Source organism: Conger conger, chromosome 1, assembly GCF_963514075.1.
Source record: "Conger conger chromosome 1, fConCon1.1, whole genome shotgun sequence".
NCBI classification, from domain to species: Eukaryota; Metazoa; Chordata; class Actinopteri; order Anguilliformes; family Congridae; genus Conger; species Conger conger.
In genome coordinates this window covers 48,190,619-48,204,270 of record NC_083760.1, presented here as the reverse complement: position 1 = coordinate 48,204,270, position 13,652 = coordinate 48,190,619, and the positions used below count along the sequence as shown (strand labels likewise).

The window sequence follows — 13,652 nt, the reverse complement described above, 5'->3', positions numbered from 1 at the left end:
TGATGTGCTGAAGTACTGAGCCAAAAGAACAGAAATTATACCACTGTCCAAATACTTACAGACTGCATTGTAAATCATAGTAAAGTTGTTATCCTTATCACAGCAAGGATTCAGCAACCAAAATCCAGCTTTTAGTCCCAAAACTCAGAGAAACATCAATAGAATGTTGTTTACTTGGCAAACATTATTATCCCCAGTGGGTCTATGTAACAGGAGGAGCTCACCCACAAGGTCCTCTGACCAGTATGAGCCAAGCAGTTCCTCAGTATAGCCATTGGGACCCGGTGTGCAAAAGCACCTACAGTATAACTTCTGCCTAGTATACAGCTAGGTGCTGGTAAGCCATTATACAGAAAACTGATAATTCTTTTAGTCAATGAAATTATGTTTGTAATGTTATATAGGTTATTAGGCATGTGTAAAAGGACACACATTTGTTTTCTCCTGTGTAACCAAACCATAACTTTTTCAGTGCACATAGTGACAATATTACGCATCGGCTAAAAAGTTCTTGAAAATGTATGCTTGAAAAGGTTGTTTTACAACAAAAGATTTTTGCAATCCCTAAATCTAAAGAGAAGGCCTTGGAGGAAATCACAGTGAAAACAGCTTTGAATCCCTAGCAGAGGGCATGTTCAAAAAGGACAATTTTATATTGGTGTGCATCTAAATACATTCGCAAAATATTTTTACTTTAATATTACTATTCAGTACTTAGAAATAAGGAGTAGACCTGCCTTTAAATACTAAATGTGGCATTTGATATTGGAAATTGTGTGATATGTTTGACATGTTGATAGGGGTGGGATATTTGTAAGTAAAGTTCAATCAATGGATTAGTAAACTAGATTGCTAATGTAATGTAGTTATTTTCTGCAATCTTTCAGACCTGCTGCTGCAAGAGGGACGTGGAGAAGGAGGGGGAGGATGACATTGAGCTAATTTCAGCACACATCTTATAACGAGCAAATACAATGTAAAGTATTTCACAGCCCCAAGTCCCAAAATGTTACCAAATTTTAAAAAAAATGTTTTAAAATTTATTTGACTACTTGAACTCGCCAATATACCTTAACTGCAGCAAAATCCCTAGTGTCAAAACATGTGCCCACACTTACACTTACAATAGAATGCCCCCTCATGCATAATCACTTTCAATTATTCCCCAATTGTGTTTTATGATGTTTTAATGTGACAAACTTGGGGCTATAGGTTTTATAAAAGGATCTTGATTTAGAGACTTGGCTTAATGGTAAGACTGATGAAGGAGATTCAGACTATAACCTCTTTAACCCTTAATTTCTCTCCGCAAATTTGTCTTAATAGCTTTGTTTCCATCCAAATGGTTCACAAATATAAAATGTGAATCAGTGTGTATTTCCATGAGCTAATGTTTTCTGAAGAGGGCGCAACAAGATTATATAAACAAAAGGCTACCAGTTGGGGCCAGCCAGAGGTCTGGGGGAGGGTCTCTGGGCCAGCTGCTCTGGGCTTTCTGGATTTGCATCACGGGACTTAGTTCCCTGTCATGTCATCATTTATTTGAAAAATGTTTCCATCAATTTCCATTTTTTGCATCTTATTGATACTTTTCCTTCACCGCCATGCGCAAAAACTCATTTCATTAATTTCAGGCATTTTGACTTGTTTTCTTATGTGCAAATTCTAATTTAAAATAAAAACGGTTGGATGGAAACCCCACTAATATCTGACACTGCCCAAAAGATATGTTCCAAATGAGACCAATAGGAAGAAAACTATCAGCTGTCAAAAATGAGTTATGGTTAGTGCGCTTTCATTTTCATATGTAGTGTCCTGAAGGTAAGAGGGTAAAGTTGAAACACATCCATCCATCCATTATCTTAAACCACTTATCCTGAACAGGGTGGCAGGGGGGCTGGAGCCTATCCCAGCATACATTCGGCGAAAGGTATGAACACACCCTGGACAGGTCGGCAGTCCATCGCAGGGCACACACGCCATTCACTCACACACTCATACCTATGGGAAATTTAGACTCTCCAATCAGCCTAACCTGCATGTCTTTGGACTGTGGGAGGAAACCGGAGTACCTGGAGGAAACCCACGCACACACGGGGAGAACATGCAAACTCCACACAGAGAGGCCCCGGCCGACTGGGATTCGAACCCAGGACCTCCTTGCTGTGAGGCAGCAGTGCTACCCACTGCACCATCTGTGCCGCCCTAAGTTGGAACTCAAGGTTTAAAAATAAATAAATAAATTTAGATGCTGGTTCTGAAATGAAATGTTGAAACAATGTTTTAAAACTATGTTGAATGAAAAGGGAGAGATGAGGGAGAGATAATAAAAGGCAAAATTCCAGAAAATAAATGTACAGTTCTTACCTTAATATAAGGTGGGAGATGAAAAATAAAATATTTATTCAAGATTTATAAGAGGTCCCCAAAAGTGCCTTACAGTTTTTATGCTAGATTTTAAAAAATTAATTCAAAGCATAATATAACCAGCTAAGCTAATTCAATTTTGTTTTTCACGATCCTATGCCATTAATGGTTTATTGCCACTCATTTTGTTTAAGCACACACTAAGGTGAGTGTCATTCAACCTGCAGGAATAAGTCTGCCATTATGGGACCTGACCAAGTAAGCCATATTCATATTCTTTGTTCAACAACTCAGTGCAGTGTGTGTTTTGCAAAATGTGAGAGGAGATACATGGTGGAATTATGGTGGAATTTTTTCATTAGTATTTGGCATTGCAAAACAATAACCAACAATAATAAAGCTTCCTGAGGGTTTTTCGCCAGTGCCAGTAGTCACTGTCAGCCGGGGGACAGCGATCATAAGGGAAACACTAGGGGTGGTATGCAGTTGGTAGCATTCTTACCATTACTCTGCCCTCCCAGGCTCATGGTCATACCGCTCTTCTTCTGCCTCAGTTTCAGGAGCCTGGCCTGGGAGATCTCGCTGACGATAGAGGCCATGTTCTGCTGGGTGGGAGGAGTGATCTTGGGGTCTCCTGCTTGCTTTGAGTCACTGCTGCTCACCAGGGACTTGCTCTGATCCCTCTGATTCACAGTGCCCTCCAAAAGTATGATAACAGTAGAGTGAAATTAGTTTATTTTTGCTATGTATTTAACTCATTAACTGCCTTGGGTGATATTTTAACTTTCAAAAAAAGATTATAATAGCCTCTGAACATGTCAAACAGGTGTTTTGTCACCCAGGGCAGTTAATGAACTTGGTGACTTTTGTCAACCAGGGCAGTTAATGAGTTAATGCATTTGAATTTGAGATCAAAGTACAAACAACCAGCTTTTATTATATTTATTTATAACCATTAACAAATATATTACACTTTTATTTCCAATATGAATTGGCAATATCTAATGTAGTTGTGGATATGTATGTACAAATACATTAAGAATAGTACAGATTAACTTCTCATTACTATTTAGTCAATACATTAGTTCATGCCAATTCATGGAACCTTATTGTAAAGTGATACCGCTTAAATGCAATAACTGCATCAAGTATATGACCCATTGACATCCAGCATTTGATCACTTCTTTGGAAATACCTTTCTCAGGCTTCACTGCAGCTGCTTTCAGTTAATTGTTTTGGTCTCCAGTCTCCTCTTCAGCAAGTGCCATGCATGCTCAATTGGATTTAAATCAGGTGACTGACTTGGCCAGTCCAATATTTTCCACTTTTTGCTATTGATAAATGGTTGTGTAGGCAATGTGTTCGTCATCGTCTCTCTGCAGGATGAAGCACTGCTGAAGAGGAATGTATTTGTACAAAGCCAGACAAAATCTGTTGGTACAATTCATTCTGCAGCTGCCATCCTCTATTACTATCAATAAAGATTAGTGAGCCTGTTCCAGAAGCAGCCATACACGCCAAAGCCATGACACTACCTCCTCCATATTTCACAGATGAGGTGGCATGCTTTCGATCATGGGCTGTTCCTTCCTTTCTCCAATTTTGGCTTTCGCTTTCATAAAGATTTACTAGGTATGGCAGAACGAGTGGAGCGGAACAGGCCGCTACAATCCACATGGCTGGTTACACTCTTCCCAGATTAACGACAGCTGATAGCACACACCAGTTCAAAATTACGGCTCATCACCCATAAATAAAAAGACTTTGCGACTATGGGAGGTGTGGGAGTTAGGAGTTGCCTCAGCCTAGCGGCGTGCTTGCTAGAGTTCCTTTGCTACTTGCAGTAAAACTAGATTTCATGTGTACGAGTTGGCCTGTATGAGTACCCGATTTGTGTTTTGACCATCTGCCTGCTTCCTGACTATACTGTCCTGAGTTTGCACTCTGATTGCAGAGCTTGGTCTGTAGCACCTGGCCAGGTCTGAAAAAAACAAGATGGAAGCCCTAATTCAACAGTATCAGCAAAAACTGAATTGGGAACAGATAAAACAGAATGCCTTGCTGTTTGAAGAAATGAAAAAGGTGGAGGGACAAGACACGCAAGCCCTCCTAGATTCTGGTGGCATGGTGATCCTGGTACAACCAGACTGGGTCAAATTACAGCATGAGACAGCTGAATCCACAGTAGCAGTGTCCTGCATTCATGAAGATACAAAAGAATACCCCCCATGTGCAACAAAATAGTAGATACCATCAGGGGCATTGTTGTATGAAGGCGGGAGTGGTCCCCAAGTAGCCTATGCTTCTTCTGTTGGGTCGAGACTGTCCTTTCTTTTCCAGGTTGAGGAAGAATTTGCAACAAACCTGGTAAAGGCCACCCAGAATGGGGAAAGCCAAGAAGAACAAACTCCAGGTGCCGTAAGCCCCCAAACCAGCGCCTGTGGAAGAAGATGGGGGCCCGGCTGGAAGACATTTGGAGACCAATTGACCCAGTTCAGAAAGGGGGATTGATGGCCTGGGTGAGGCACAACATTTTCCCCTGGCTGAGGAATCTGAGGAAGAGAACATGTCCCACGGAGAGCTTTGGGATCCAAACCTCTTCCATGCCCGGAGTCATGTAACCAAAATTGAGGGGCAGAAAGCACGAGGGGTGAGCGAGCTGAAGGTTCCCTGTTTTCTCATAAAAAATGCATGCAAAACATGGCAGCTTAGTTTACAGAGCTCCGGTATCAGCCTTAAATTTTCCCTAATTCAAGAATTTGTATTCATTCAAGTTGATATACTTCGACGTAATGATGGATGGGGATAAAGGAAAGAAAAGAGGTGGTGGGTTACGAAAGCCTAACGAACGAGAAAAGGGCAGAGAAGGGGCAGATAGCGAAGTCCCAATGGCGACAGGACAAGATGGAGGTCCCAGAGAGAGCGAAATGTTGGACTCAATTTGAAGAGTGGTGAGCGAAGCTGGGAGTATGGGGATGGCAACGCTTCAGGCCGAACTGAAAAGCAATTTCTCTGACTTCAGAGACGACATTCGAGAAGACATTAAAAAACAAATGGACGGGACTCACGACGGGAATAAACCTGAGGATTCAAGACGCGGTAGGCCAGATAGCAGGAGCAGTGGAGCGCGTGGGGAAGATGGAGGAAGCTATAGCTGACATGGAACAGTGGGATATTGGAGTCAAAGACACCCTCACCCAGCTGCTCAGTGATCAACGGGTGCTACAAGATAAAGTGTCTGACCTAGAAGGGCGCTTTAGGCGCAACAGTATCAGGATCTATGGCGTCCCGGAGGACACCGAGGGCACCTCCGCAGCTGGGTTCGTTGGGGATAGAACGCGCATACCGCGCCTTCGCACCAAAACCACCCGCAAAAGCCCTACCACCACGCTATGGTGGTCAGGTTCCTCCATTTCTCAGTCAAAGAGAAGATCCTCCATACTGCCTGGAAGGAGCAACTCAGTTTCCAAACCAAGCGAGTGTATTTTGACCATGATTATGCAGCGGACGTGCAAAACAAGAGGCAGGTATATATACCCATTAAGAAGACGCTGAAGGAGAGGGGAATACGCTTCCAGACTCCGCTGACCAGAATGCGGCACTGTTCTGTATAACAGCGCGACGCAAGCAGCGGAGGATCTTCGGAAAAGGGGATTCACCTTGGGCAAAGCCATTCGTGGGACCGAGAGAAAGGGCATAACAGAGGAAACGCTGGCCCGACTTCTACCGTGGGAGACGACCGAGCCCCGGAACGGCGGGGAGAAGACCCGGTTCCAACGGCAAGTTCGGGAGAGATTGAAGGAGTATCGTAGGATAGGGGTGGAATCTACAGCAGAGGATGAGTGAGCGATTTACTCCTCTTATTGTCGGATTATAAGGTAGGCTGATACCTATAGTTCATAGACAGTCACAAGACTTTTTTTGTCTACAAGTTCATAGACACTAGACAGAGCCACAAGATTTTATTTTATTTTTTGTTTTGTTTTTTGCAACCGAGGGGCCCCACATGGCGCCTTTTCAGTTGGAAGCTCAGTTTAATGTTCTGTATTATAGTTATTTAAGTTCTCTTTTTTGTGTGTTATATTGTTATTTTTTGAGGTCTGGGATGGCACAAGTGCAAGGTTTCAAACATAATACTAATGCATTACCAACATTATAATACACTTTCATTGTAAATGGGCTAAATAATCCGATCAAAAGAAGTAAAATGATAGCCAAAATAAAAAAGGAGAGGGTAAACATAGCATTTTGGCAGGAAACTCATCTTTCTGGTACTGAACACAAAAAACTAAAAAAACTGGGGTTTGGGAATACTTTTTTCTCATCATATAAAAACGGTAAAAAAAGGGGGGTTGCTGTATTGATTTCCAATTCGATTCGTTTTGAATACATATCTGAAATAAGTGATAGACAGGGTAGATTTGTTTTGATAAAGGGGAAAATAGACCAAAAAGAGGTTACATTATTTAATGTTTATGCCCCCCCAGGTAGTGATATTATCTTTGATTTGATTGCTTCAGAGACGTGTGGGACCCTTATCTGTGCGGGAGACTTTAATATGCTTCTCAACCCTTTACTGGATACAACCAATAGGAAAAGAAGAAGGACTCCTATTGAAAAACGTATAGACAGGGTACTTAAAGACCTGGGACTGACTGATGCATGGATCAGCCCCAGGATACACCTTTTATTCGGCACGACACACAGTCTATTCAAGGATAGACTACTTCTTTATGTATATGGGGTTTATCTAACGTTACATCTAGATGGTAGACAGCGGAAAACATTGTGGAGGCTAAATACTGGCATGTTAAACGATCCCACCTTTAGAAGTTCTATGGTGACGGACCTAGGTGTATATTTACAGGACAATGATAATGGGGATGTGAACCCTGGTATATTATGGGATGCAGCCAAGGCAGTTCTCAGGGGGAAGATCATAGCCAGGACAGCCATGCTCAAAAAGATAAGATCCCAAAAACTGTCAAATCTGCAGAGAGTTCTAGAACAAGCTCACATTGTTAATAAAGAGCCTTCTATTATACACCAAATTAGGAATGTCAGACAGGAAATTGATAAACTGTTAAGTGAGGAAGTGGAGAAAAACTTAAGGTTTATGAAACAAAGATATTATGAGGCAGGGCCCAAAGCAACAAAATTGTTAGCTTGGAGGCTTAGAAAACAACAAGCAGATAACACTATTTATAAGATTAGAGACCCCGTTACAAATAAGATCACCAGTAGTTTGGATGGTATACAAAAAGCATTCGAGACATATTACAAATCTTTGTATTCCCAGTCAGATCAGGTCGATAGGCATACAATAATTGAATTTCTGAATTCTCTAGACCTCCCTACTATTGGTAAAGAAATTAATGATAAACTTATTTTGCCAATAACAAGGGAGGAAATAGACAAAGCCATCTCAAGCCTGAACTCTAGCAAGTCACCTGGTACCGATGGGTTCCCCCCGGAATGGTACAAATCCATGAGAGAATACCTGCTCCCCTTACTGGAGACCTGTTTTAACTATGTTTTAAACGGGGGATCTCCCCCCCCCCCCATCTTGGAGGGAAGCTTTCATATCAGTTATCCCCAAGGAAGGAAAAGACAGGTCGGATTGTAAAGGATACAGGCCTATCAGTGTCTTAAACACAGATTATAAACTTTATGCTACCATCTTAACAAAGAGGATGGAAGCTGTAATGCCTATGGTAATAGATGAGGACCAAACAGGATTTATAAAAAATAGACAAACTCAAGATGATATAAGGAGAGCCCTACATGTTATTGAACAGATTAATAAGGAAAATGTTAGTGCTGTTGTTCTCAGTTTAGATGCTGAAAAGGCTTTTGATTCGGTGGGGTGGGAGTTTCTCTATCTAGTAATGAGCAGATTCGGCTTTAGTGAAGATTTTATACGTTGTATTCAGGCACTTTACTCTTCTCCTACTGCAAGAATAAAGGTTAATGGTAGCCTTTCTAATTCCATAACTCTGCAATGTGGCTGTAGGCAGGGCTGCCCCGCCAGTCCCAGTCTCTTCAATTTATTCATTGAACCTCTGGCCCAAGCAATACGACAGGAGACAGGATTGAAGGGTATATCTATAGGAGGAGTGGAGTATAAAGTAGGGTTATACGCGGATGATGTTCTGGTTAGAATCAAGGATCCAGGTTCAGGGCTGCCTCTACTAATGAAAATGTTGGAAACATATGGGGTATATTCAGGTTATGTCCTTAACATGCACAAAACTCAGGTTATGACATTTCACTACACTCCCACGCAAGAATTCACCGTAAAGTATAATTTTAATTGGGACTCGTCACACATCAAATACTTGGGAGTGGGTTTACCCAAAGATTTGTCACGGTTATTTGCTATTAACTATAATTATATTAGCAAGGAAATATATGATGACCTTGATGGGTGGGGCTTGCTCCCTCTTGACTTTGGCAGCAGAATTAGAACGGTTAAAATGAACATTCTTCCCAGGTTATTATATCTTTTTTTATCACTTCCAGTAGAAATCCCTCTGAAACAATTTAGAGAGTGGAATAAACAGATTTCACGATTCATTTGGGATAAAAATAGACCAAGGGTGAAATTTTCTACTCTTCGGTTGCCGGGGGAGAGTGGGGGCATATTATTTATCTGCTCAGTTGAGGCCTCTTGTGTACTGGTGTAACCCATCTTATGAGGCCAAATGGAAGAGCATGTTATCTTTAATAGATATACCAATACAGTCATTGCTTGGCTCTGTTGGCAGGGAGAAGGAACTGTTACAGACGGAGAGTCAATGTGTGAATCTTTCATTGAAAGTTTGGGTGGAGGTGGTTAAACGCTTCCAACTCCAAAGGGAGGTTAAACTGCTTAGATGGCCAGCATATGACCCTGATTTTAGGCCAGCATCGCAAGATGGTAGGTATAGAAGATGGGTGTTTTCTGGTATCACCTCCATATGTAAAATAGTTAAAAAATGGGAACTTAATAGTTTTGATGATTTATGTCGGACATATGGGTTGGATAGACAGGACTTTTATAGGTATTTGCAGCTTCGTGACTATTTTTATAAAGATGTAAAAGGTCCTAATCCAAGAGATCCACCAATGGTCATTCATATATTTATTGATGCTTACAATTCAGGAGGTACCAAGGGCCTTATAAGCAAATTATATCATGACATCACATCCCTGAATCTGGACACGACAGATTATGTGAAACAAAGATGGGAAAAAGAGCTGGACATCGAAATAACTGAGGACATGTGGCTGAATACCTGGAAAATACAGTCATCCTCCACCAACTCCCTGACCTGGAGAGACTTCTGTTGGAAAAACTTGATTCGTTTTTTTATCACTCCTAAACAGAAGTCTAAACAAACTGGCACTCAGCTCTGTTGCTGGAGGGACTGTGGAGAGATCATGGCTGATCATGCACATATCTTTTGGTCTTGTCCATCTATTCAGACTTTTTGGAGGGAAGTGGCTGCAATCATTTCAAGAACCTTGGGTTTTAGTGTCAGTATATCATTCGCATCCCTTTATCTTGGACTTACCCCTGATGGGCTAAGTACAGGTGATACCTACCTTTTAAAGGTCTTTCTGGCAGCAAGTAAAAAGGCCATTACGAAAACCTGGCTTCAGAAGAATGGTCCGACGGCTGGCCTTTTTATCAGTATTGTCAAGCAATTGCATCTTCTAGAACAGATGACCTACTCTATACGTCTCCAAAAAGAGGTAGGAGAAAAATGGTGGGAGAAGTGGTGTGTTTATTTAGCCAATGAGACTGATCTCTCATGATTGTTTGCACTGATATTTTTCATTTTATTTAACTTGGAAAAGCAAACTGACTGATCATTCCATGACCTCATGTTAGTTTTTTCCTAATTTTTGTGTGTTGTTCTTAATGTGTGAAAAATGTTTACAAATAAAAAGAAAGTTAAAAAAAAAAAAAAAAAAAAATGTTGTTATATTATTGTCTGAAGAAAATGACACTTAAAAGGTATTACTTCTGTTGCCCAGAATGTATATAACCAATGTGCTGCACATTGCGCATACTCGCCTCCTGGGGACACACTTGGGGGTGGCAAAAACAACAAACCAACAAAAATTCTCAACTGGTTTTATAGGCCGGGAGTAGTGAGAGAGGAAGAGCAATATCATGGTCCAGCCGGAATGCCAGTTAAACGCCCCAAAACCCTATTATAGAAGTCCCATTTTATTATTGGTGTTCCCTTTAAACTAATTGCCATGGACTTGGTGAGACCTCCTGTTAAATCAGCTGAGGGACAGCAGTCCATTCTGGTTGTTATGGATTATGCCATAGCCACAAAGACAATTGCATGCAAGTTATTTGGTAATGTTTAGCAGATTAGGAATCCCGAAGGAGATACTGACAGATCAGGGGACCCCGTTCATGTCACGAATTATGAAAGACTTGTGCCGACTACTGAAGGTGAAAACCACGGTTTTTCACCCCCAAATGGATGGGTTAGTAGAATGACTCAACAAAACTTTGAAGAGCATGTTAAGAAAGGTTGTGGCGGTAGATACGCATAATTGTGACCAGCTGTTACCACATGTGATATTTTCCATTTGTGATGTTCCCCAGGCGTCTACAGGTTTCTCTCCCTTTGAGCTCCTTTACGGAATACAGCCATGGTGACTGCTAGACATCGCAAAGGAGGCATGGGAGAAGCAATAAAGTCCCCACCGCAGCCTGGTGTAGTATGCAGATGAAATGAAGGAGAGGTTGACCTCTGGTGCAGAAGCATATAGCTTAGGCCCAAAGGGTATACAATCCTTCCACCCAGTGCCGTGAGTTCCAGCCGGGACACAAGGTGTTGGTTTTAGTTCTCACTACAGAGTGTAAGTTTCTGGCTTTGTGGCAAGGTCTTTATGAAGTAATGTCACATTCAAAGTGAGACAACCGGGAAGAAGGAAACCTGTTCAGCTATAGCACGTAAATTTGTTAAAGAAATAGTATGTCAGGGAAGCAATGTTTTCGGTTTCACCCTGCTCAAACGCCACCCCTTGAAGACGTCAAGATCGTCATAGAGCTTACATTCTAATCTGGCCTTTCAATCTTTACCGCTTATAAGAGGGTTGTATCTTGCAGTCATAATCCCATATAATTCTGCTCTCGTCTTTTGCAGACAGTGGCTTGGAATATTTTCAGCTATGGGCTCTGGAGGCTGCTGTTGATGTCACTGACCATTGTTTTAGTATAGAGTCCTCCAGCGGTTTCTTTCTTTTTCCAATATGTTCCAAACAGCTAGTTTCTGCTAATTTAAATTTCTGCCAACCTTATGTTATACTTATGTGTGGTGCCATGATGATAGATTTCTTCTTCAAACTGGACACTTAACCCTAAACACTTAGATATTGATATTGCCACACATGTTTTCTTCTTTTTAATCTTCCAATTCTTCTGACCATCAACAGACAATTTGTCAAACATAATCAAGTATTTTTGGCAGTTTGGAGCTTACTTTCTGCAAAACACCCAATTATTGAGTATATGGCTCATCTCTTTGAACTGGATGGCTCCATAGTAGTGGATTGGAGGTCCTAAATAATTCAAAATCACTTGTAGGAAATTGTCCACACATATGAAGATACTAACATGGAAAAAGAGCAAACTAGCACAACACGATTTTGTCTTAAATTAGGCACATACTTACATTTCCATTTTGCTTTCTGGACCCATAAATTGGAGGTAGTGATGCAGCTTTAGATCTGGAAATGCAGATGCCGTAATTAAAATGTAACACACAAAATCAATTTTACAACAAATTTAAATATATATATATATATATATATATATATATATATATATATATATATATTTAAGAACAACCACAAAACGGAATATTCTGTAGAAATAAATCTTTTCAGTTGCAATGCCCCTGCCTTGCTTACTGAAAATGAAACCATAAATATAAACATCACAATGTTATACTACTGATAAAGATACATGCTTCATATGAACCTTACCCCACAAATCTTCGTAATCCAACTGGTTTGTTGAAAATCAGCTCATTGTAGGGGAGTTTTTTAAACTTTTCAGTCCCAACAGCAACATAGAATTGTCCATTTTCCAGGTCTTTCCCTTCACTGATGATTGTACCATCCAAAGTGTACAGGCTGCCAAATAAATATTTAATGTTTTTTTTTCATTCTAGTCCAGACTCTTCAAATTAAATGATTAGCAGAGGCCATATTCTCTCCAAACAGGAACAGAAACAAACATGTGCAGGCTCCTAAAACAACAATTCAACTAACTGGGTCCCCAGTTCTTTCAGGACTTGTAAACATAGTCTCTTTATAGCTATAGCAGGGTACAAAAATGTGGTTTAAATGTGTTACAACGGATCTGTAATTTCTGCCAATTTTATCACTTATTTTATTCCGTTTATAAATTACACAAAAAAAAGGAAAAGGGCCATGTGCAAAAGTTTGGGAACCCTTTCGGATTATTCTCCATTTCTTATAAAAAAGATGATTACATCGGCCCAGACCCAGGTGACTCAATAAGTCAGATGAGTATAATTCCAGGGCTGAACTATATATTCTGAAGTAACTAACGTATCCAAGTGCAGTGGCTGTTCTGTCTGGTGTTAACAACCATGGGTTCCTCTAAACAGTTGTCAAAGGATTTCAGAATGAAATTTCAGATTGTTCATCTCTACCAAGAAGGAGAAGGCTACAAAGAAAATCTCTCAATGCTTTAAACTACCTACTTCCACCATCAGAAATGTTAGTAGAAATTGGAAGATAAATGCAACAGTTCAAGTCAAGGCAAGGTCTGGAATACCAAGTGAGAAATGCTCAGAAGAACGCACATATCACTGCAAAAAAAGCTGCAGAAAGAGTAGCAGACACAGGTCTAGCTGTTCACAGGACAACAATACAACATACTTTAAACAACAAAGACCTACATTGAACTTTTTGGCCATGATTGCCTTTTTTTATGCTTTGGGGCTTTGTGGCAGTGGGGAGCACAGGAAATATTGAACGAGTGGAAGGAAGAATGGATTTCACCAAATATCAAGAAATTCTAGAGACTAATGTTCGAAAGTCAGTCCAGACATTGAAGAGAGGGGGTGTATTCCAACAAGATAATGATCCAAAGCATACCTAGAAACCAACCATGAAGTACCTCCAAGAAAGACGGATGTAGGTTTTGGAATGGCCACCACAGTCCCTAGACTTGAATATTATTGAAAATCTGTGGAGAGATCTGAAACATGCCAGATATGCAAGGAGGCCAAATAATATTTTT

At 40.7% G+C, this 13,652-nt stretch overlaps 1 protein-coding gene across 1 annotated transcript in view; it reads right to left on the bottom strand.

The window, feature by feature from the left end:
- The window catches only part of LOC133127212 (doublecortin domain-containing protein 2-like), a 66,264-nt gene that overhangs the window by 38,144 nt on the left and 14,468 nt on the right, over positions 1 to 13,652 (bottom strand). Inside the window, exons 5-7 of the mRNA XM_061239962.1 lie at positions 12,365 to 12,514; positions 12,052 to 12,106; positions 2,870 to 3,065 (exon numbers count right to left, since the gene is read on the bottom strand). Coding sequence (XP_061095946.1) covers positions 2,870 to 3,065; positions 12,052 to 12,106; positions 12,365 to 12,514 — 401 coding nt within the window. The remainder of the gene's footprint in view (positions 1 to 2,869; positions 3,066 to 12,051; positions 12,107 to 12,364; positions 12,515 to 13,652) is intronic.